The sequence below is a fragment of the Lipophrys pholis genome (assembly GCF_963383615.2).
Source record: "Lipophrys pholis genome assembly, chromosome: 2".
Classification (NCBI taxonomy): Eukaryota; Metazoa; Chordata; class Actinopteri; order Blenniiformes; family Blenniidae; genus Lipophrys; species Lipophrys pholis.
In genome coordinates this window covers 14,154,082-14,179,776 of record NC_137636.1, presented here as the reverse complement: position 1 = coordinate 14,179,776, position 25,695 = coordinate 14,154,082, and the positions used below count along the sequence as shown (strand labels likewise).

Sequence of the window (25,695 nt, the reverse complement as noted above, 5' to 3'; positions counted from 1 at the left end):
CATTCTCAAAACAATCAAACGTGCGCCCTCACGTACACTCCCTGGCGTTACGCCGTCGACGCACGTCACGCGCGCCGCTCTGGACGGAGCGTGACGTCAGAGCTCCCTGCGCGAAGTCTCGCGGAGTAAAACACCGGCCATCTTTCTCCATTTATAGCAGGACACTTTGTGCTACAACCCGGAGTGTCGCGATCACTTTCCGAAGCCTGCAACTTTTCATAAGTTTAATTTTGGTATTCAAGCATCCAAAGTTACATCAAACCGCGCACAAACCATGTTTGTGTTCACCGCCGCAAAGTTTGTACGCTGACATCCTCGTCCGGATAGACACTGGTCTAAACTGTCGCACAAATGGAAATGGTGCCGAGCGAGGAGAACCAGTTCGTACCCAAAGAGGTGAGCTCACCACGGACCTGCTCCGGGTCGGAGCGTCTGCCTCGAGCGCTTTTAGAGGCCTCGCACATTCATAAAGCCGAAAAGTTTTGCGGTAGTTTTGGACTTTGCGGTCCCGCCGTGTCGTCCAGAGGCTAACAGTTAGCTCAACCTGACTTGAACGGCCTATCGTGACAGAGCGCGAGCTAACGTCAGTTAGCGGCTAGTTTTGCTATCGAAGATGAAGTGACTTAGTGAGGCGAAGAAAACCTTCAACGTGCCCGTCATTCAACAGCTCTTCCTGTAGATTGAGCATCTTTTTGATCGAAAACGAAAACGTTTCTCAGTTGTACTAGCTGACACGGTGTTATCAAGTCGAATAAATGTGACATTTGTCAACATTACTTGGCTCAGTTGCATAACATTAGCTTGGAGGAAATGGCTAGCCGACGGCGTTAGCCTTTTAAATCTGGTCAGAGGCAGCGAGCAGCTAATCTACTTGTTTTTGAAGTTGCTTAATCAAACACAACATACTGACACCAGTAGAATTGACGGGTCTTGTTGAAACGATTTTCATTTAGGGCCATTGTTAGAAATGTGTCGTCTGCAGTTCATTCAGCTTGTTATTTGTGAGTTGTTTGGAACACTGCTTGTAGTTTTGCCGTCAGCACGAATGAACTCGTAAGCAAATGTCAGGAAAAATATACAACCGTCATTACTGCGAGTGATCTGGGTGGACGTCAAAGCTGTTTCTTGTTTGCTTTGACGCCCGAGATGATCTGCCACGACGGTGAGTTATTTTGCATTTCCTCGTTCAGCCCGACCATCTGCTTGGCCAACGTTAATCTAAAAAATTCTGCCGTAAATGGGTCGTAATTTATAGTGCGAGTCTGTGTTTACTGTGGTGTTTACGAACGAAATCTAAACTACTTTGACTCTTGTCAATAATATCGATGACGGCTTGGTTGTTGGCATATTTCCCCAATTTAACACGGTGACTTTAAGGTTTTGAGGCTCTTATCACGAGAGTCAAGGTTTATGAGTTTTGATACACATATATGTTGCGTTGTTTCTCTCCTTGAAATCAGGTGTGTTGTTGCTTTTCCACCAGACTGACATCAGCTGCAGACCCATAGTCATGGATCTACATGCATTCCTAGTGAGAACATTGGCTTTGATGAAGCAGCCATGCAACACTATTATTTTCGTTCTGCTTAATGGTAGTGGAGCTTAGACACACAGTTGGTCCGATGGTTCATTTATTAACTTTGAAGGACATGCCTTTAATCAGAGATGTGCAGGTTAAGTGAATGTAATGTGATTTCTAACCGCTAAGCAGTTCTTTCAAAGGGGCTCTTGTAGTTTGAGCAGAAATATGTGATTCTAAAACATGTCACATGCTAACACATCACCTGCTTTTCACTTCCAATGATACATGTTGAGTTTCAACCTCAGTTCTCAGTAAGTTAACTATGAGTAATAGTCATAAACCTTGTATAGCACCTTCCATACAATAAATGCAGCAAATGCTTCATAACAAAGAATTTATTATGTCAAATGATTAACAATCCATATAAAATCATCTTTAAAAGTTTTCTGACAATTGTGACATGATGCAACACATTATATACTGCGTCATAAATATTGCTAAAGTCAGTTGCATTTGACCTGTGGAATGAGGGTTAGAAATGGCAGCCGAAAACAAAATAATGTTGCATTAAAGTTACATAAGTTTTGAAGGTGCATTAATAAACCCTGAATAAATAAAAATCTTGACAGACTTATTTGCTTTCACTGGCAACAATCGTGATTTCTATGTATGTATGATATATGGAGAGAAAATACAAAGCAACAGAAAAGTAATGATGGAAGGGCTAAATAGATTAAAAATAAGAAAGTAAAATGTAAAAGAGCTAAAAAAAAAAAAAAAAAAAAAAATCTAATGTGGTTTATATAGTTTTTAAAAATGCTGAGAAGACTAACGGTTAAAAAAAGAAAAGGAAAAAAAGCTAAAATGGCCATAGAAGTTAAAACACATGAATTATAAAATGGCTAAAAAATAAGATACAATGTTCATAAATGTAGAGTTTTATCTTCCGAAATGTCTACACATGCATATACTTTTACACTTTTACATAAATTCTTTTGGTATCAATAGCCTGCAACTGTATTTTTATGTTTGAAAGGCTTTGTTGTCTTCTCAAGGTTGAAGATGTTTTGTGGCTCCAGATAAATGTTATGTGGTTGAAAAGGGCAAAAACATTATTTTTGTTGTATACGTACCAATGTTCATTGTTGAGCAACACTACTCCAGTCGTCGCAGTATTCAGGCAGCGTGCATCTGTCACAGCTCAATGAGCAAAACAAGAAATGAACATGGATGAAATCACTCTGGAAGCATTTTCTTTTGTCTTTTATTCTGTACAAAAACAATGAATTTGATGAAGATCAGACTCTGTAAACTAGGGAAAGTTGCATTCAGTGCTGAGATTTTGGTGTTGGTATTAAAAATGTTAGTTCAAAATCTGAAATTTTAAACTGTCAGTCCACTTAATTGAAACACCGGCACAGAGAAAGGCCGCCGTTATATACAGATCAGTTTTCTGCAAGTGCTTTATCTCAGAACACTGACTGGCATAGTTTTAAACTCATTTCAACTTTAAACTTTGAGATCATCATTTATTTGTAAATGAATTAATTTACATTGATCATGGTGATTTCATCTATTTATCACACAGCATGTGTTTAATTTGACTGCATCTTTTTCTTCATGTAAAATTAGATTAGTTTCTTCCTCACAGCTTTGAGGAAAAAAAAATTGCTAAAATTTGTCAACATTTTGGCCTGTCATTACTTTGAGGCCATTATGGATAGGTCAGGTAAAGAAATATCAGCAGCGTGTTGCATTACCTGTGGCTTCATGTCAGCACCTTGTGATTATATCCACGGTAAAAATAACCTTTAATCTCATAATACACTTGTGTGTTGTCAGCTGGGATGCGATGCTTTGTGCGAGCCGTCAAGTCACATTTTGCCAAGATCACAAAGGCTATTAAAAATGTCACGATGATGATGACCTGATTGCCTTTCCACACGCTAAACTCAAACATCTGCTTTTTTATTTGTTTTCACTGGGAATTCAGTGGGTTACTTTCATTTTTCTGTTGGTTGTTTTATGTGTTTTCTTGACCCTCACTGTCTCCATCAAACATCAGGGCGTGTTTTGGAGTTGCAGACAGAGTATTTTTGATGAAATGAAGAGGATTTCTAAGGTGTGAGACACCAGCATGAGCTGTTCTTGTCTTATAAAGCATGGTGTTGGTCAGATGCATGATGCAGCCTCATCACCACCAGATTAACTCTTTATAGGGCACATATTGAATTTTTGAGGCCTTTTTCACTTTTTAGACTTTAATCAGAATTGTCACACTTGTATCTGTATCTACAAACATCTGTAAAAGAAAGCTTAAACACTATTGAATTCTTTATTTGACTTGGGTTAGTTCGGGAGCTACATTAATCTCAGCTGCTCTCACAGGGGCTCAAACTGTATAAAGATAATCACTAAGGATTCTCAGACAAATAATTGACCTTTTAAAATATTTTTTATACAATCAAACCTGAGGTAAGAAAAGATAGGATGTTTTTAGTGAATAAGAATTTACCATCATTGGTCCTTCTAACGTAAATAACATAAGTGAGAATACTGAATCATCACAGCCAAAACAAGAATACTGGCCCTTATGAAAGATTCCCATGATGGAATCTGGGTGAAAAAAAGATATTCCAAAATAAACAACAATGAAAGAGTGTTGGCTTATTTAATTCACTGGAGTTATTGACATGAATCATCACGATCAGACTTAACTGTGTGACGTCTTTTCCCGACATTGGGCCTATGAAGATTATGCAACCCTGATAATCACTGAAGTGCACGTTTTTCTTTTGGTTTTAGTGCCTAAAAATACTTGACAGTTCTGAAAATATTGGCATATAATAAATGTTTGCACGTTTACGATTCTTGGTGGATAAAGGCATGAGTAGAGATTAATGCATTTGTGCTTTGGGATTTGCTCTTCCAAATAACAGTGCTTTTTCTCTTGCCTCTAATTCCCAGTAGCTGTCTTCTTTTGAGTCTGTAGGGTTACAGCTGATGGGCAAAATATGGTCACGTGCAGAGCAGGAATGCACAGTGCATTGAAACACAAGTTATGACAGTTAAAGTTGGTCTTTTGCAATGTTGATTAAAACATTGCAAGAAAAGTTTAAGTTTTACTCAAACTTAACTCCTCCTAAAGGCCGAATAGGACCATCTGGCAGACCAGGTTTGTCCGCCTGGCCATATGTTTCACTCACCTGATATAGAAGTTAGCGTTGTCATTATGGGCAGGGAATTGACGAGCATGAGAAACGATGCGTGTAGTGGAATACTAACACTTTAAATCAAGCTCCCCTTTAAAAATGACATTGCCTGACCTCCTTCTTTTCTGGGTGAATAAAATAAACCAAGTCAAGTCTCCAGTTTTCTCTTAAAAAAGAAAATTTAAATTAGACCTAACTGTTTAAAGGTAAACAAGGCCAGGAATGTAAACGTTGAGTTCTGACTTAAGAAACATCAGTCCAAAAGGTCAGAAGGTTTTTCTGGTTACTAAGTAACCTTTTCTGTGTTTACTTCTTTCACTTTTGATATAATTTTCAGTCTGCAAGGTGCCACACTAATTACCAATCTAAAGGGTGCATTCAGATGGCAGACAATGACTCGCTTTCTCTTGAAACTCCTGTTCTACTTGAAAAACCATTTGGCTCTGTGCGTTAAGAGAAATGTGCACATACAGCGAAGCATGACTCAGCACTTTGATGACCTGTTTATTCTAACAGATTGTGGATAATTCACAACAACCTGCCCCTGTTTTTGCAGAGCGTCCAGTCTGAGCTCGTTCGTTCATGTGTAGGATGGTTTCACACTTGATGTGCCACTTAAGGAGACATCTGACAATGTGGAAAGGAAAGATTTCTATTGAGCCCCAGTGGCAGAATATGAAACTGTGATCTGCCTTGGCAAAGCTGTCATCGGTGGAGATCAGCCATTGTAATCAGCATACCAGATTTAATCTTCAGTATTAATGAGATTTTATTAATTTTTTTAGCATTTAAAAGAAATAAATTCTCATAGACATTAACCTACCTTTTGATTAACCCGTCTGTAAAATCTGTGTGTCCGGCTTGAGGCGAGGTGCTGTGTTTGACAGATCGGAGAATGCCTTATAATAAATGGTGCTGTCATGTTCACTGCTTCTTTGTGGATTTTGCAGATTCAAAATGCAGCCGAGGAGCCCAGAGTGCTGTGCATCATTCAGGACATCACCAGTGCAAAGACAGTCAATGAAAGGCTGACCCTCAACCTGCCTGCTTCCACTACGCTTTCCAAACTTCATGAAGACGTTGCCCACAAAGCCGGATATGTCAATGGCACTTTTGGCCTTGCGTGGGGAAACACACAGGACATGGTGAGGCCTTCAATCAGTTTTGATGCTGTGATAATGTTGTTGTTTTTTACATAAATCTGCACAGCTCCGAGTAAAGATGGATCTCATCTCAGTTGTGGGGGGAATTTTGTGGTTAACTTGTTAATGTGGAGGATAAATAAGCATGAAATGTGGACCTGAAGCAGCATCTAAGCTGAGGAATATATGAAAAATTGTGTTCCTCAGGTTGACTGAAGAATCACAGTGGTAAATGGACTTTCCTTATATAGCACATTTTCACAGCTTCAGCAGTCTCAAAGCGCTTCACACTTTCAGGCACATTCTCACACACAGTGACGACTGCTACGCAAGGTGCTCGACCTTCGTCGGGTACAGATTTGGTTTTCGTGTCTTGCTCAAGGAAACTTTAATACCTTTGCAAGGTGATTAAGGGATCGAACCACCAATCTTTGGGTAGATGATCCACTTTATCAACTGAGGTACAGGCTCATGTCAGATTCAGTGGGAGTCCGTTTTTTCTTTTTCCCTGTTTACATTACAGTTTTTAAGAGAAAATGGAAAAACCTCCATTGTGTTTTGGCTACTTGTTTAAACGACAACAATGTTTAGAGTCCTTGATAATGGTACGCTTTGGAAAATATCTATCCAAAGCACAATAATTTCCGAAATGTACCACAAATGCAAATTTTCTACACGTAGAACTGCACATATGCACTACTATTGTAATCAGTAATTCTTCCCCCTTTGTGCTGCTCACTTGTTAGAATTTCACCGCACTTGTCCAATAAAGGGTAAATTTACTTAGAACGGTCCTGGATCACCTGTGGAGACATCATTTACATATATGAGATCTTGAGTGGGCCTATAAGATGAAGAAAGACGGTTTCAGGGTGCTTGATTGCTTGAATCATATTGTTCTCTGCATGCATAAGTTGGTGGTTGTATTACAAAAATACAGCACCGACTTCTGTCTGAATGTGAACTGTCAAAAACTTTTCTTTTTTAGTGAAATTCAATTTTGTAATATTTCATCCTATATACAGTGGTCACTGAGCAGTTAGAAAAGCAAACTTGTTGAAATCCACCTGTAATGGATCATCAATATGTGTATCAAGCCTTCACGTCATGTAATCCTCTGTGATGACTTCGGAAACATGAAGCTGAAATGCACCATGTACGTGACAAAATATTGGCAGAATCAAATGTATAAATGCAGCTTTTTTTTAATCAGTGTTTTAAATTTGGATTAATAAAAGATCATATATGAACTTGGAATAGGATCATGAATTGTAATATCTCATAATCACCAGTTTTATGTCATTCCCGTCAGCACAGGTTAAGTTGCAAACATTTGCACTGCGTCTTGAAATTAAATGTTCAGTCACAAAAATATATACTGTGGACCTCTCATTGTAGTGAACCTGGTCAAAAATGTAAAAAAAAATCGCAAGCAGTCAAGGGAGTAGTTCGACTGTCAAGGCAAAAAAACTTGGCAAATAAACAGACGTAGCATATCGAACTGCCTTGCATTTGTCACATAGCTTATTAAATTCTGTCTCATAAATGCTTACTTTGTGGCTAAGTTAAGTCCTTTATTGAAATGATGATAATAAAAAAAAACAACCGTAACACTCTAAGCTCAACTTGTTATTTCTCCTTCAGCAGAAAACCGCAGAGTTACTCAGAGAAAGCTGCAAAGCTATTGGCCAAAAACAAGCCACACATTAGTCAGTGTATTGTAGAAACTGGGGAAATTTTGACATATTTCTCCTGAACCAAGACTGGAAAGTCTTGAAGTTTTATTGCAGATATTAGTAATAGGCAAAAAACAATAAGTTACACATGTGTGCACACTTGAAAGTAAATTACATGGGAATCACATAAAAGCAAACATTTCTGCATTTTAGAAATATAAATAGACTCTTTCCACACTACATTCAAAGAAATGCTTACATGTTGTCTAAATCATGCACTTTACGAGCTGAAATTATCACAAGTTAGTCACATCAGGCACAAAGTTTTTTTGTTGTTATTTAATTTGATTTCTTCTGCAGTCCTGATGACACCTGATGCACAGCTTAATCATTTGTATTCTTAAGAAAAACTTTTCAAATCAAAATAAATTTTGTCCTCTAAGACATGCTGAGATGTTTTCAACTGTTTTCTTGGTTCAGTGATCCTGAACATGTAAAATCCTGAAACTGTGATGCAGCAGAAATTGGGTGCAATTCTGCTACACCTGTTTTTTGTCATCATGGAGCTGTGATGACCTTTGTACTGTGTGCCACATTTGGCAACTCCAAAGAAGGAGTCTGCTCTGTTTTTATAGCATACATGTTGTTAGAAATACATTTTGTTCCAGTGTGGTCTAGGCGCAGTTGAGTTTAAGCATTTCTGGCAAGCTGTGGTATGATTCATGATGATGATTCTCAACCTGTGTGTATTCTTGCTCTTTATTCATGCCCCATGTATGGCGTATAGTGCTGCCCCCTGCTCCTGCTACACTAGCAGAGCACGACTCACGTATCATGACGTCGGTAAAGCTGGTAATGACAGATTTTGTTATACTTTGAGCATGCAAGTGGAGTTTGTTACACCAGTTATTTCCCATAAAAAATATGGCAACACTGGTTAGAATAGTGTTGCAACTTGTGAAAACTTTTCCATCCGTATCCACAGAACTACACAATGAAGATATTTTTAACATGCTCGGTCAGTGTTGTGTTCTCTTGCTTGTCACTCTGTGTACTTATTATTTACTTTTCTTAAATGAGCCCAGGCTAATCCTACTGCTGACCCAGCCCAAAGCCCAGGTGCTGTGTCTGTTGTTATCTCACTGAGTAGGTCAGTGGATTAAGCCACTGCATGTTTCCACTGCAGCACTTCGCTTGTTCATCCTCGGCTTGCCCTGAGAGCAAGGCCGTCAGGTAGCTTTGTTCACATGTTGACTTCCAGCTGCTTTCCTCAGACATGTCAGTGCAAGGATTTATCTGAAAATGACCCCCTCAGGAGTTTGTCATCTTGTGAGTTCTTCTTGTTTGGTTTTTAATGTTTGCTGCTCCCGTTTCTTTGCATTCTGTGAAACGGAATTGTTAATTTGTTTGTTGTTTTATACAGGCACCTCTGGATCACCGCGGTGAGATGGCCCTCTCGAATTCAGGCTTTGAACCTGGTGGTAAGAAGAATTTCCTCCAGCTGATAGACAAAGATGGAGAACAGCCTCAGATTGGATCAGTAAGTTATTCAACAATATTAACAAAAGGAGCTCCTTGTTTTTAAAGTGTTGTCAGGATGTTCTGCTTGGAGATAAGGAGTTGAATACAAGGTGAACGCATATTTGTGTGTGCAGGATGAGTCGGGAACAGCAGATAGCAGCGGATTGGACGACAGCTCCCAGGAACGATTTATTGGGCCCCTACCGAGAGACGGCGCTCCAAGCTGCAGTGGTGGCTACAGCAGTCCTTCTTACTCCTCCATCCTCAGCAAGTCAGAGACGGGTGAGATGTGGATGCCTGTTAAAGTCATGACATTGGTGAATTCTTCCGACCCTTACAGACTCCTTACCTCATGTCTGCTGCTCCCACTTCAGGTTATGTAGGCTTGGTCAACCAAGCAATGACCTGCTATTTGAACAGTCTTCTGCAAACACTGTTCATGACGCCGGAGTTCAGAAATGCACTCTACAAGTAAGGACGTATGCTCATTTCTGTCTCTATGAGGTTTAACTTATGGAACATAGTTTTTAAAGCCTTTGTCTTCCTCCTGTCCATCATCAGCTGGGAGTTTGAGGAGTCAGAGGAAGATCCAGTCACCAGTATCCCCTTCCAGCTGCAGAGGCTGTTTGTCTTGCTCCAGACCAGCAAGAAGCGAGCGATTGAGACCACTGATGTGACAAGGAGCTTCGGCTGGGACAGCAGCGAGGGTGAGTTCTTGCACTCCCCTGTGACTGGGCTCACATGGATCGCCTGCGTGTTGGTGAAAATAAACGACAATGTGTGCTCTGAGTCATACTTTTTGTGCATTTTTCTTTTTTAGCTTGGCAGCAGCATGACGTCCAGGAGCTGTGCAGGGTCATGTTTGATGCCCTGGAGCAGAAGTGGAAGCAGACAGAGCAGGTAGGAGAAAACAAGATTCTTTCTCACAAGTTCAACAACAAACAGCAGACCAAGGGCTCACAGCAGAGCCCAAACAAAAGACCTTCTGTGGAGAAAGTGTAACAGGCCACTAAGCCCAAGGGTTAGCTGTTTCTTGTCTCAGGAGGAAGTTATAAACTGCAAACACTTAGTCCTGTGTGCTTATGTACAGCCATGCAGTCTGTATATTTGTGCTTTGGAATTAGAAACTGAATGCATGTGAAACCAATTTAAATAAACACAAGTAACACGTAGGTTGCTTCTTCTTTTTTATTTTTATTTTTACAGTGCTAATTTATCATTGTTAGATTTACAAGCTTTTAGTCAAGTTTATTTTCTGTCTCTTCAGCCATATGATGTTATATAACAGAAAAGGTGAACCGTTAGCAGTCTTATTAGAATTACACATAAATAATGAACTGACGTGTATATATGGTAGACATCTTCTCAAATGCTAACATGTTATATTGTAGCATGTTGTTTTACCGTTTTCCTGTTTTAACTATCTGCCCAGTGGGCTCATGCAGGCCTTATGGACTCCAGTAAAACTGCTCTGCCCGAAGATTTGCCTGTACAAAAGTGACAATACTCATTAAAGTTAAAGCCTCTCTTACAACCTTCAGAAAAAAACTATTACTTCAATGAAATGTTGTCATTTACAGTGTTGTTGAGATGACACTATGCAGCATGTAGAGCACTGAGGCAGGCCTCTCCTGGGAGATGCCAAAAAGTTGTGGTAAAATAGGAATAAGGGCTGAGTAATATTCCATCCAAGCATCTTAGTTCTCATTTAGTCTGGCGCCTCTTTGGCAGTAAGGAGAGCAAAGAAGCCCAGATATTTTTGTCCCCTGCAACTTCCTCCGGCTCTTCTGGGGGGACCCTAAGTCGCTCCCACACAAAACCAGGGATATCATTTCTCCAGCCAGTCCTGGGCCGATCTCGAGGCCTCCTCTCAGTCGGTCGTGCCTGGTAAAACTCTAAATGGAGTAGACTAGAGGGCGTCCTAATCAGATGCCCGAACCACCTCAACTGGCTCCTTTCAATGTGGAGCAGTAATGGTTAGACTTTGAGTCTCTTCTGGATGGCTGAACTCCTCACTCTGTCAGGAAGAGTGACATCCGCCACCCTGTGGAGAAAACTCATTTCAGCCGCTTGTATTTGCAATGTCATTGTTTCAGTAAAGGCCAAAACTTCATGACCATTGGTGAGGGTTGGGATGTAGACTAACCTGTAAACAGAGAGCTTTGCTGTACAGCTCAGCTCCGTCTTCACCACAACAGTCCAGTAGTGACTGCATCACTGCAGTCGACTGTCTGAATCTGTCGCAGATTTTCCAATCCCTCTTCCCATCAATTAAGATAGTTGAACTCCTCCACTTGGGGGAAGGTGCTCCCCACTTACTAGAAGAGGGTATACCATCCTTTTCTATAAGAGAATCATAGGCTCAGATTTGCAGCCGCTGATCCACATACCAACTGCTTCACATGGCAGCAAACTGCAACGATGACCGCTGGAGGCCCTGATGTGATGGTGCCAGGTGGACAATATCATCCACAAACAATTGTACCAGTATTGTTATCTTAAAAAAAAAAATCTAAAATAAATATATGTTTAATTGTAGTCAGAGCAGAGTTAATGACAGCGCTTTTGTTTTAGAACACTTTAAATTGTATAAAGACACCTGACAAGGCAGTCACTGAGTTCATCATAGTTTTCGTAAAGTACCAAATAACAAAAATATGAATTATATTTAACTCTGAATAACAATACAAAATCTGTTGTCATTAAAGGATACAATTCAGTCTTTTTTCCTTTTTTTTTAATCTATAAGTTCCTGCACTATAAGTCATAAATGTTTTTTTATAGTCTGATTTCAAATGGTTGTATACCAACAAGTTCTGGTTCACAAATCCCTTCATATTTGTTCTTTCTTTCCTACCAGCATATTTTGTAAACACACAAAATGCTAATTTGTGAAGCATGACTGAAAACAGGGGCCTGTCTTGCCTCCATGTCCTCAGGCTGACCTGATCAACCAGTTGTACCAGGGGAAGCTGAAGGATTATGTTCGTTGTCTGGAGTGCGGTTATGAGAGCTGGAGGATCGACACTTACCTGGACATCCCTCTCGTGATCAGGCCTTTCGGTGCCAGCCAGGCCTATGGCAGTGTGGTGCGTTTCTCTCCACATTTGAATCTTTTTCCTCTCGTGAACATGGAAGACAGTGATCTTCTGCGTGCGATTCACAACTAGCAGCTCATGTCAGTGAAGTTTATTTTTTAAGACTTTGTCTAAATAGATGTGAAACTATGGTTTTGTGGCCACAGGAGGAAGCCTTGCAGGCGTTCATCCAGCCTGAAACTCTGGATGGACCCAACCAGTACTTCTGCGAACGCTGCAAAAAGAAATGTGACGCCCGCAAGGTGAGCCCACTGAAGGCGCGACTGTCCAGAGAATGTTTGAGTGTGTTTTAGTTGTGCTGGTACCTGACTCTAGGATTCTTCCAACAGGGTCTGAGATTCCTGCACTTTCCCTACCTGCTGACATTACAGCTGAAAAGGTTCGACTTTGACTACACCACTATGCATCGCATCAAACTTAATGACCGCATGACTTTCCCAGAGGAGCTGGACATGAGTCCATTCATTGATGTGGAGGATGAGGTGAGAGCAACAGTCAATACGGGCTTTCTCTCTCTGATGTATTTTGATGAGGTTTGTTTTCCGAATCATTACCTTTTGGCAAGATGTGAGAAGAATTTTTGTCACATAACATGATGGTGGTTTTTAAACCAGTGAGTCCCAATCTTTTATATTCTAAATAAGCAGTTTACCCCTTCTCCGATTTCTGATTTACTCAAATATTACTGCCAAACTATGACTCACGTATAAAAGCAGCATCCTTCAAATAAAAGCAAAGCCCGTTTCCTACATCTGCCCTATATTCTAGAAGTTGTCTTAACGTGGTTTTTCTTCAATATATACAAACCCAGTTTTAAAAACTTCCAAGGTTTAAAAGCCCTAGGTCTCATATTCCAAAAATATATTGCCTGTAACCCAAGCAATAAGGTCAAGCCACAGGATTCTATTGCAATGTGGAAAAATAATAAAGAACTGAATAATGGTAATTTTCCTGAAAAAGTAACTGCCAAGGTTTCTTCTGGGTGTTGCACTGTTTCATTAAGAGAAGAGAAAATAAAGCACAGAACTGAACGCTCAAAGCAAGAGTTCAGTGAAGTAGCAAAGAAAGCGAGCCAGCCTATTGCTAACATAGCATGAGCATCCCTGTTACACTATGAGTATGAGTTTATGTGCACATAGAAGCTACTTCTTCTCACTATAATGTTGTTGCTACTATATATGTACACTATAGCCAAATTATTATATTGGATTCTGTGAAAACTTTAGAGTTGTTGCACATTTAATCTTTATGCCATTTCTTTCCACTGGTCTGTCCCTCCTGAAATAAAATTGGGCTGTATGTGTTCCTGGAAGTAAAATGAGTTTTGACACCCTGGTCGAGAGTATTTGATGTTGTTTCTTCTGCAGATTTGAGCATTTTGAATTAAGACTCTGACAGGAGAATCTGTATGTCAAGAGCAGGTAGAAATTTGTCTGAGATGGGGTTTTTTTGTGATGGGCTTTACGATGGCATGGTCATTAGCACTCTGACTACATAGCAAGTGGTCGTGGGTTCAATTCCAGGCCTTTCTTTGTGCAGTTTGTACGTTGGTTTATTCATGGTAGTTTGTCCAAAAACATGCTTGAGGATTAAATGACCCATAGGTGTGAATTTGAGCGTGTTTGTCTCTCTGTGTTTGTCCTGTGATGCACCGGCGACCTGTCAGGGTGTACCTTGCCTTCGTTCTTAGTTAGCTGTGGTGGGCTCGAGCAATCCAGAACTGAATTAAGCGCCATAGAAGCTATTAGGATGTTTGCTGTAATATAAATGAGATTTAAATTCTCTCTCAATGTCACAATTACAGACAAACGTAATGTGCGAACACACCCATTTAGCCTTTTCTAAAGTGCTTGTGCTATCTTGGATTTCTAAACCTTTATTAAAACCTCCTTTGTTGGGTTTGACCTTGGAATATTTTTTCCTGTGGTGACAAATCAGACTGTGTATCATCCAAATGAGTTTTGAACCTTTCCTCACTCCAGAACTGCTTCACCTTAGCCCCCTCACTGGATCTCATTTTTAGTTATTCCCCAGAATATTTGCTGGATTTAGGTCTGAATTTTGACAGGACAACTTCAAAGGGAAGTTGCTGCATCAGTTTTTTCTGCACAGTTATTCACCCACATTGGATTAAAATATGGTGATTAAAATGGAAATGAAGGAAATTGGTCATGGCCAAGGGCAAGAAGGTATCAACATTTGTAATAATATTTCAACGTACTTTTTGAGTGCCATTTATTTTTCTTTACTATTTGCTTGAGTCTCTTCACAAGACCTCGTCTCGGCAGCATTAGGAAAACCCATAAGCTCTTGTTTGACTAAAGATTTGGAATTACTGCCATTGACATTGTGCTCCATTATTTCTGTACCTTTATTATGCCTTTTTGTCTGAACTGCAGCCTCATGAATGGAGAGATTTACTAGCGCTGCTGGTTGCTTTGCACTTTTCACTGTTACTTTGGAGTACTGCCTTCATTTGATCTTCAAAGCTTGTGTAGTCACTGTCGCTTGGCTGAACATAACCTTTGGTGCCTTTCTTTTTTTTTTTTTTGTAAAACATTTGTTTAATCATTTGTGTTTGGACTGAACTCCTCTTCAGAAGTCGCCTCAGACGGAGAGCTGCACTGACAGTGGAGCGGAGAATGAAGGCAGCTGCCACAGCGACCAGATGAGCAACGACTTTTCCACTGACGACTGTGTTGATGAGGGCATCTGCTTGGACAGCACCAGCAGCACGGAGAGAGTGTTGAAGCCAAAGGTGAAAATGGAGATCACTCAATTAATAAGTCACAATTATTGTTCTGTGATCATTTGTATTTTGTATTTGTATGATTGTAATACAATTAAAGCCCCGATATCACTGGTTTGTGACAAAACACATTTTTTTAGTTTTATTGTTCCTCCCCCATGTCTGAAATAAACTTCTCAAATCAAAATTCCAATCAGAAACATGAACAGAATTTGTTGAGGTGATTTTCTTTTTCTTCTTCTTTTCATTATTTTCAAACATTTTCAATTTCCTGAACTGAGTCGCATGATTGTGCAAACACATTACTTGTATGTGAAGGGAAATTTCACAAACTTTTTTTTTTCTTTTTTTTTTACAAAATGTCTGAAAATCATCGTCTGAAATGTGTCTCAAAACTCTTCTCCACTAACAACCACAATCATAATTTCTTGCGATTTTAAGTTAAGTATTCATCCAGCAGATTCTCTACTTCTCCAAGTTCCATTTTGCTTGACATCTGATGACAAACTGATTGTTGGAATGGTGGTAGACTCGACTCGTCTTTACATGGCTAGCAATTCTCAGTTTTTGAGTATTGCACAACCTTTTTTGCATTCGTTAAAAGACAAATGTGTGAATCTTGAGTGCCATATATGACAGATTTCCACTTGCGTTTCACCTTGAGTTCATGCAAAATTTGTGTAATATACACAAAGTACCAATTCAAGGTCTTTCCGAGTGAAAATTGTTTTGCTTAAATACACATTATCTAGCATTCTTGTGTCGAATAGTACCGGGTTGTAAAACAATATTCTTGGTGATGAGTTGAACTATATTGTCATATTAAATTCATCACGAAACAAACTTCCTCTAAATATCTCAAATGTCCTTATTTGTCTTTCGGAAAGCTGTTAAACTCTATATTTAAGTACAGTGACACACCATGTTGTTTTCCTTTCAATCTTATATGTTATCTGCCGTCTGCTGCTCTATGCCAGGGCCGGAGTGATAAGAGACTCCCGGAAACATTATTGAGTAACTGTCAGCTGGCAGACAAAGTGGAAAAGTTATGTAGTGCTTCCCTGTTGCCGCTACATGAGCTGCGGCTCTTTCCCTGATAATGTTAACTGCACTTTAGTGACTGACCGGCTTTTGGAGCAGTGCACTCGGTTTAACAGTGTTGTTTTGATCTCAACAATGTCTTCCATTATCTTTCTCAGAGTTTGCTTACCTTTGAGCTGTTCTCTGTCATGGTCCACTCTGGGAGCGCAGCGGGTGGCCACTACTATGCCTGCATCAAATCCTTCAGCGATGGCCAGTGGTACAGTTTCAACGACCAGCACGTTAGCAAGGTCAGTTTCAGCTATTGAGTAAATTATTCACAAGAACATGCTTCTGCTGCTACTCTTCAAATGTTTCTCTATAGCAGTCTAGGAAGGAACGCTAGAACACGTGGGAGGTCCTGATCAGATCTGCAGGATCAGATCGTGATTGACTTAAGTGTTTCTAAGTAGAATGTGACAGCAGTCCATCGGCTATTTGAAACATCTAAATACATCAGAGCTTCATTCAATGCAATCAATGTGATGCATCTAAAAAGAAAACATGTAGCTGACTATGACGATGCTTTCAGTGCAGCTGTATGAAATGGTCCAAATTCATTGCAAATCCCACAAGTTTGAACTAGGAAGGCTCCTGTAGTCTGATGATTAATGCAGATGACTTTTTAGATACTGTTGTCCGCACCGCACAGGAATAATCACGTTTATGTTGTGTTCAGTAAATGCCTCATAGATAATGATTTTAATCACGCCGTATATCAAGTTTAAAGCTTTATAATCTGCTGTATGTAATGTCATCTCAACATGGAGATCGAGGCAGCCCTTCATAACGCTCACTGGCATTTAACGTTCTGCCTGCCATTCTCACACTATTTCATTTCCTATTCCATTTCTGTTCAGATCACCCAGGATGATATCAGGAAGACATATGGGGGATCCTCAGGGAGCCGAGGCTATTATTCCAGTGCCTTTGTAAGGTCAGTTGTGTCTCATAACAGTCCGTCTTGTTCCCATTGAAGCTAAACATAGCAATCTGACAAATGTTTTCCTAAAATATTTATATATATATATTCTTGTTTTTTCTCTTTACAGCTCTACGAATGCATATATGCTGATTTATAGACTGAAAGATCCCTCAAGGAATGCAAGTAAGAAATGTATTTCATTGGACTGTTTTATCAAAATATCTAAATGTCTGAGATGGCAAGATAAGTATTGCGATTCTTGTGTTCACTTGTCCCTGAAATAAGGAATCTATGATCAATACTGAACATTATGGGCTTATACAGTTCAACTTAAATTGTTCCTGAAACTCTTTTGAGTTACATCTTGCTCTTAATCTATTGACATGTTGTTGATCATATTTTGTGTTGCTGACTAAGTGAAGGCTCTAAGAATAAGTCCCTGTCTGAATAAACTGTTTTGTGAATATTCTCCATTGAAAAGTTGGACTACTGTTAATTTCATCTGGAAATAATTTACTTACAGTTTCTACCGGTCTGCAGTCCATGTTAACTTGGCTTGCTGAGTGTTCGGCCTTCATGCCAGCAGTGTCAGGAGCCTCCTAGAGGCATCTTGTGTTAGCTTCGGAAAACAAGGATTGCTTTCATTGCTTCACGAGACACAATTGAGTACCGTAATGTGGTGCTTATATTTATCCTGTATCTCATGCTTCATTACAATTAGATTGAACTCCTTTCCTGTAGTTTTCCCCCACAAATTCACTGTGTACCTTTCTGTCTGCAGAGTATTTAGGTGTGGACGACTTCCCAGAGCACATTAAGAGTTTGGTTCAGAAGGAGAAAGAGTCTGAAGAGCAAGAAAAGCGGCAGAGAGAGATCGAACGCAATACTTGCAAGGTACTTTACCGTCATTTGTTTAACATTTTTTGTAAAAGACTTTTTTAAAACATGTTGCATATATATTGTTCATGTTTTTCTTTGTACCTTCAGATTAAACTTTTCTGCATGCATCCAGTGAAGATGATGATGGAGAGCAAGCTGGAAGTGCACAAGGACAAAACTCTGAGAGAGGCAACAGAAATGGCCTACAAGGTACTTTTTGAAAGAAACTCTTTGTTCAATTTAGGAGTTCCTCCGTCGCAATGCTGTCCTGCTTTAGAATGTGTGGAAGAGACGAAATAAAATACTTCTTTAAAGGTTCTACAATATCATAATTGAAGGAATATTGTCGAACTTTGCCTCGACATCTTTGATGATATTGAGGCCTTAAAAATATTATAATCTCTATTAGAGGCTCAAATTGTAATGGACTATTAAACAACTCATGAGGATTAGAGTATGTAGTTTAATGTCAAGAGTCTATCGTCAAAATGTTCCATTCGTTTGATAAGTGCTTCTTTCAAATGCATTTATTGTAATTAATATTTTGTTCAAATGTGATTAACTGACCTTCCTCCTTTCATCACCATTGTTGGGGATTATTCCACAGGCCAGGAAGAAGGCAGACTGGTGGGGGTCGGAGGCACATATAGTCCATATCTGATCTATGTGTTTTTGTTTCTCAGTTGATGGAGCTGGATGGAGTGGTCCCACTGGACTGCTGTCGCTTGGTGAAGTATGATGAATTCCACGAGTACCTGGAGCGCTCTTATGAAGGCGAGGAGGACACACCAATGGGCCTCCTCCTCGGAGGAGTCAAATCATCGTACATGTTCGACTTGCTGCTGGAGACACGCAAGCCAGAGCAGGTGTTTCAGCCTTACAAACCTGGAGGTAGGAATGGTCTCAAATCCAGCAACAAGCATCACTGTCCTGCTAATTTTGTGCAAATCTGGTGTTTCTTTTTTTTTTTCTTTTGACAATGTTAATGAGCACAATGATAACAAAGGCAGTGGCCTCATGTGTGTTTGTCTTTTGATTTTTCACAGAGGTGATGGTGAAAGTTCACGTTGTTAATCTGAAAACTGAGACCATCGCCTCTCCGATCAGCGTCCGGGCGTACCTGAACCAGACCATCACTGAATTCAAACACCTCATTGCACAGGTTTCATACTTTCTTTTTCACTCCATTCCACATTAACCCCTGGCACAGAGTCTGTGTAGAATAAGTGGGTTTTCATTTTGCCCTGAGAATGTGAAATCACATTTGCATTTTCGATGATTGTGTTTCCCCCTAGGCGACAGGGCTTTCTGCCGACACCATGCGTGTGGTCCTGGAGCGATGCTACAATGACCTGCGACTCCTCTACCTTCCAAACAAGACTCTGAAAGCTGAGGGCTTCTTTAGGAGTAACAAGGTCTCATTCTCTTTGTAACACTTCTGTTTAAAAATGCACAGCCATAACCCTATGTAAGCACTTCTACCATGATGACGTTATGTATATTTTTCTCAGGTTTTTGTTGAGAGCTCCGAGTTGACAGATCACCAGGTCACTTTCACTGACTCGCTCCTGTGGAAACTACTTGATCGTCACGGGAATACAATCCGTCTTTTGGTTCTGCTGCCTGAACAGTCTCCTGGTACCTTAGCCAATAGAACTCTTTGCCAAAAAGGAGGAGCAGACGCACCCTTTGAGGAGTCGAAGGGTAACAGAAAATCTGTGGAGGCAATCCTCGAGGAGAGTACAGAAAAGTTAAAGAATCTGTCTCTGCAGCAGCAGCAACAGCAGCAGCAGCAGGGCTCCAGCACCAGTGACAGCCAGAAAAGCTCTGACACCAGCGACTTTGAACATATCGAGTCCCCCACCCAGGAGGCCGACTCAAACTCTTCACTGTGTGTAGCAGCAGACAACAGAGAGCTTGAGAACAGGATCAGAGCCACGTCCGGGGGCAGCGGTGGCGCCTCCTCCGACCCAGAGAACCACTTCGCCTGCGATGAGCGCTCGGACTCTGAGGTGAACAATGACCGCAGCACCAGCTCAGTGGACAGTGACATCCTGAGCTCCAGCCACAGTAGTGACACACTGTGCAATGCGGACAGCGGTCCCATCCAGCTGGCCAACGGCCTGGACTCGCACAGCATCACTAGTAGCCGACGCTCCAAAGCCCATGAGGGCAAAAAGGAGACCTGGGACACTGCTGAGGAAGACTCTGGGACAGACAGCGAGTATGACGACAACGGGAAGAGCAAGGCAGAGGCTCAGTACCTGTACTTCAGAACAGAGCCTTGTTCTCAGGATGAGCCCTTGTGTGATGCACAGAAATGTATGCACCTTCTTTTTTTCTTTATTTAAATACTTAAGTAGCATCAACTTGCTGTAAATACATTTCCAACTTGTCCTGTGACACATGCAATAGCACTGTTTTCTCACATTACCTCCCATTTTCATATACATTTAAAAGCTTTAACTTTACTGAAAAAGAAGGATTTTATAGCCTGAGCAGAACTGAGCTTAACTAACTTTCTTGTGATCTGTTTCAGGTTTAGTGGTTCACGTGGACAAGAGAATAACATTAGCAGCATTTAAACATAACCTGGAGCCCTATGTGGGAGTCACCTCCACCCAGTTCAAGGTGTTCAGGGTGTACGCCAACAACCAGGAGTTTGAGAGCGTCCGGCTCAATGAAACACTCTCATCATTCTCCGATGACAACAAGGTCAGGATATTTTTAAATTGTCATTCAGTTTTATTTGAATTCATTCTTGACCCGAATGTTTGGTTTTTTTTTTCTTCTGCAGATAACCATTCGACTGGGAAGAGCCCTGAAAAAGGGTGAATACAGGGTGAAAGTGTATCAACTACTAGTGAATGAAGCAGAGGTGAGAACTGAATGAATTCTGCTGTCATAACACCACAAACTCATTAAGCTGTAAATGTTACTCCCTGTTAGAATCTTAACTGTAGTGACTCAAATTTAATCTGCTTTTTCTTTTTATCCAGCCCTGCAAGTTCCTTGTGGACACGGTGTTTGCCAAGGGCATGACTGTCAGACAGTCCAAAGAGGAGCTGCTTCCTCAGTTGAAAGAGCACTGCAAGCTTGAACTCAGCATTGACAGGTAAGATCAGCCGCTAACAAACTAGAGAAGTTCGACAGGCTGAGGTGAATTGGGAGAACGTGAACCATCTATTTTCCGTGTTCGTGTTTAGGGTTCGTCTCAGGAAAAAGACTTGGAAGAATCCAGGCACAGTGTTTCTGGATTACCACGTTTATGAAGAAGACATCAGCATTTCTTCCAACTGGGAGGTTTTCCTGGAGGTCCTCAATGGTAACATCAACCTGTCTGGATGATTTCAATCCTCAAAATGATAATCAATATAAGTAGATATGTACTTTGATAGTTGATAAAAAAAAATTTGAGCCTTTTTTTTAGTTTGTCATGAACAAGTGATTTTGAAAAAAAGGAGTAATGTGTCACTAATTTTAGAAGACAATACCAGTCTTCTGAATATCTGACCCTGATTATAAGACATAGTAAAAATTTGTTTGTGGACCAAATTGGGGGGGTTTTATATATAAAAACATGAATTTCATTTTCTCAAGTTAACAATATAAATAAATAGCACAGACACACAGGCGTGTTTGCACACTCACCTGAGCTTAGCTGTTTCCTGCTTACATGCAGGCTTATATACCGTCCACTCCAGTGTCCTCTGCCTCGTATTTACACAGATTTCCTGCACTGCTGGTTTTGCTCCAGCTGTCATTACTCATGTTTGACGATTGGCTCCGTCAGGTGTCTGTGGATCACATCCAACATGGACATCTTGTGTGTAAAGCCTCTGTGGTGTGATATGTAGAACTCAAATGACCCCAGTAGCTGAATATTAGACCTTGAATACAAGGTGATCCCACTTTCTCTGACTCATTTCCAGAAAAGAAACCTGTCTTTTCAGTATATTATTAAAGTTATTCCATTCTTCTTGAAACGCACAGAGTTGTGGAACATAGATTTTATTGCTTTCATTTCCTGGTAAAGTCTGAGGCTAAGTGGGTCAATGGTCTCTTGTATGTCTGTCAGAACCAGAGAAGATGAAGTCCATGTCTCAGCTGGCTGTTCTAACTCGGAGATGGAACCCATCGACTATGAAGCTGGGGCCTTTCCAGGAAGTGATCCTCGAGAGCAGCAGTGTAGAAGAACTGAAAGAGAAGGTATATTTTTATGGAGCATAACATATATAATCATGTGTCTTTCTGAGTTTGCTTAATGCACATTTGGCAATAATTGATAGACATACTATCTCTGTGTCCACAGCTCAGTGAAATCGGTGACATTCCTCTTGAAAACCTGGAGTTTGCCAAGGTATGTGTCTTTCTTGTCTCTGGAAAGAAAGACCTCATTTGGTTCTGTTGCTTTTCTCATGAGCCTGCTGTCATCCCTGCAGGGGAGAGGGACGTTTCCCTGTGATATCTCCGTACTGGAGATCCATCAGGATTTGGATTGGAACCCAAAGGTCTCCACTCTGAACGTGTGGCCTCTCTACATCTGTGACGACGGAGCTGTGGTCTTCTACAGGTAAAATATACTGCATTTTGGAGAGGATCCAAATATAGGTTCCCTTGAACCATTCATGTGTTTTTGGGTTTCAGTTTCACTTTGCGGGATAATGCAGATGCCTTTATACTCATGACATAAAAGTTTCCAATATTAACGTATAACAAGTTTGCATCTAGAAAACCTAGATTTTCATTTTAATGATATAAAAAGCAGAAGTGAGATGGTGTAAAAATTTAAAATATCACCACTATAGATTTATTAGTGTTTCTGTTATTGTCTTTTAAAAAACACTCATTGACATTTTGTGTTGACTTAAAAACTCCCGTGAGCACCTTTTCTGACCTTTATGATATTTTCGGTTTTGGCACTTTAAAAAAAAAAAAAAATCTAATATAGGTTTCTTTATTGTTAAATTATTACTTCAGTTTTCACAATTGGTCCAATATTCAGACCGCATCGTGCATCCAGTGAAATATCACAAAAGGCTCATATGTTCTGTTTGCATGTACTCATTCACATTCACACACAGCCAGCAGTATTGCTCTGTAGCTTTGTGGTTCTAATAAAGAAAACTATTTGATATACAAGAATAGGAGTTATGTCCAGGTTTGTGTGACAGATTGAGTAACGGCTAAAGGCGTTCAGAGTGACTGCTGATGAAACTAAAACTGAATGTAACCACAGACGGCTCGTTTGTGAGCTTGGCAGCTGACGCTGGTGCGAGCAGCTTGGGAACACAGACTCCGGCTTTCTTACTAATACACTAAATATGCTCCTACTTTTTCATATCTATTGGTGCCACTGTGGAATATGGATATGTTCCAATAGTTGTTACTAAGCTAAGATACACTTTTAGTAATTTAATCACTATTTTTGTTGTTGTCAAAATTACTCTAGATATTATTGGAGCTGCACAGTAGCTCTCACTTCTGGCTGTCCATCCGCCGGGGCTGCAGGTGAAGGCAGTTTACACTCTGGACAGCTCACCACCAGACACACAGGGATACTTTTGCACCTACAGGCAACTCAAAGATACTAATTAACCTCAAATGCATGTTTTTGGGTCATGAGAGGAAATCAGACGGGGGCTGTTTATCCTGCTGCTCTGAGAGGAGGATGAGCAGCGTCCAGGTAAAGACTTGAGAGCAGCTTCTCCTCCGATGCTGTCAGACTTTTGAACCTCTCCTCACTGACATAATGGACTGTGTATTTATTAATATATCGTCATCGTATCATTTTGTATTTTTTTTTTCTATTGTATCACAGGCACCAAGTCAAGAATACTGTTCCTCTCTTGCTTTGCGTGCTAACATTGTAATTGAAGCTGAACGTGAATTTCTGTGTGGACAGGGACAGCACAGAGGAGACTCTGGAGCTTTCTGAGGAGGAGCGCAATGAACTGATGAAGAAGGAGAGCAGCCGACTGCTCAAGACCGGACACCGGGTCAGCTACTCGCCTCGCAAAGAGAAGGCCCTCAAGATCTACCTGGATGGCGGCCCCGCAAAGGACCCTGGGCAGGACTGAGACCCACAAAGCCCGCGGCGCTCATTTGGATGGTCTGGCTGCTGTTAGCGAAGCGGCCGGGCTGCGGGGCCCTCAATGTCGGGGCCCTGATAGTGACTTGAAATGAAGCAGCGCTGTGAGGCCACGGTGCTCTCACTCTCCACTCTGAGTCTCAGGACGGGCTCAGAAACCCTGTTGTGCACTAGTGTAATGTACTGTAAAGTTTAAAGGGAAGTACAAATGCTATTCATACAGAAAAAAAGAATGAAATACTGTATAGACAAATCAATGGGAGGTGAAATATTTGGTTGCAGAGATGTTCGGACTGTGAAAGCGGTTTGGAAGGCGTCCATCCTGTCTATTTAAGTCTAGTTTCACGTCAGGCTCTTTCACTCTCCTCCCTGTCGCTGCGTCTTCATCTTCCTTTTCCGGACGGCGTCTTGATTCTGGTTCATCTGTAAGTCCATATGCTTACACCTCTGTCAGTAAAATCATCTTGTGTTGATCGATTACTTTGAATCCAGCAGTACAAACAGACATGAAAGAGCTACTGAACCAGCCTTCCTCACTCTCACCTGTTCTGGCGAGGCTGACCTCCCTCTCAGCGACTTCTAATAAGCTCAAACATCAGTCATTCACAAGATTTGATGAATCAAAAAGCAACAATTTGTAAACTAAGGGTTGTTAATGCACCTCTAACGCTCCTATGATGCCAGAGTGATGTGTTGTTCTGGATGTTTTCCTCACTGCTGCTCTTTGTGCTTTCTGGGAGCTCTGCCTCAGTTCTATTGGCTGTTGGTCCTGCTCTCCAGGGTACAAGGAGACAAAATGTTAAGAACCTCCTCTCTTTGTTGTTTGTTGTAAATTATTTTGCTGCAGACTCGATCACTATTAGGTCTCATGAGGCTTCAGGCGGACGTCTGATGTCTGTGTTATCCTTTAATTTAGAAAGTGAATATCTTTGTTTTTGAACCATATGATATGTGTGTACACATCTGCAGTCATCCACGTGTGTGTGTTGTACTGAGGGGGGAGAGTGCTCTCTTTGGGTGTCTTTTTTTTTTTTTTTTAATGGCATAGTGAGAAGGCTTCTTTGTTTTTTCTCTCTTTTTTTGGCGCTTTGACCTGCTGCTGCTGTTCAATGGACTGACACCAGAGGGTGCTGAAAGCCTGCTGGACTCTTCAGTCTGAAACGGGGGCAACTGGCTCTGTTGACTGAAGCTCAGCATCCTACCCCCCCCCCCCCCCCACCCACCCATTTCCCCGGGCTTCTGATGCTGCCACCAGCTGTTCACTGTAGAAATGCCAATATCAGAAGAATTTTATTTCTTTTTGTTGTTGTTCATTTCTTTGAGATTTCAGATCCTGTGTGAGATAGTTTATGATGATTTTAGAGAATTAAAGTGCTTTTTTTTTTTTTTTTCATAACTGCAGTTTTCTGTTGTGAATTACAATGACACAATGGTATATCATTTTTCTACCATTTACTCTAAATTGCCCGTAAATGTGAGTGTGTGACTGATCACAGTATTTCTCCTTTGATGGACTGGCGATCTGCCTCAGGTGTGTCCTGCGACGTTGGATGGATGGATGGATTTGTATGCTAACCCCTGACTCGCACTTCTCTTACTGAGTCTTGAAGTCTGAACGTTGACCGGAGAAAATTCACATTGCTTTTATGATCTTTTAAAAAAAAATCACATTTCCTTGCTAAACTTATAACCCCGAATATGTTCCTCGCTGACCTTTGCTTTTGGCTAAATGTTCATACAGTCTGCAACGTTTTGGATCAGACAAGTAGAAAATCACATGGTGAACCTGCAAATATCTTT

At 40.7% G+C, this 25,695-nt stretch overlaps 1 protein-coding gene across 4 annotated transcripts; it reads left to right on the top strand.

The window, feature by feature from the left end:
• Positions 1-114: 114 nt before the first annotated feature.
• Positions 115-25,384, top strand: usp47 (ubiquitin specific peptidase 47). 4 transcript variants are annotated; one of them, XM_080493385.1, is made up of 28 exons: positions 115-396; positions 5,685-5,879; positions 8,976-9,092; positions 9,208-9,355; positions 9,448-9,544; positions 9,635-9,780; positions 9,894-9,973; positions 12,013-12,162; positions 12,318-12,413; positions 12,501-12,653; positions 14,771-14,929; positions 16,120-16,251; positions 16,861-16,937; positions 17,053-17,108; positions 17,707-17,819; positions 17,913-18,014; positions 18,488-18,695; positions 18,851-18,966; positions 19,100-19,219; positions 19,316-20,126; positions 20,344-20,519; positions 20,602-20,682; positions 20,804-20,919; positions 21,011-21,129; positions 21,883-22,013; positions 22,117-22,164; positions 22,247-22,377; positions 23,710-25,384. In XM_080493385.1, the coding sequence occupies exons 1-28, from the start codon at positions 352-354 to the stop codon at positions 23,882-23,884; spliced, it is 4,098 nt and encodes a 1,365-aa protein (XP_080349511.1). In that variant the 5' UTR covers positions 115-351; the 3' UTR covers positions 23,885-25,384. The 4 variants fall into 4 exon arrangements, with proteins under 4 accessions (XP_080349511.1, XP_080349510.1, XP_080349513.1 ...); XM_080493384.1 differs by having other exon boundaries at positions 140-396; positions 11,986-12,162; XM_080493387.1 differs by lacking the exons at positions 115-396; positions 5,685-5,879 and adding an exon at positions 8,697-8,881.
• Positions 25,385-25,695: the final 311 nt, after the last annotated feature.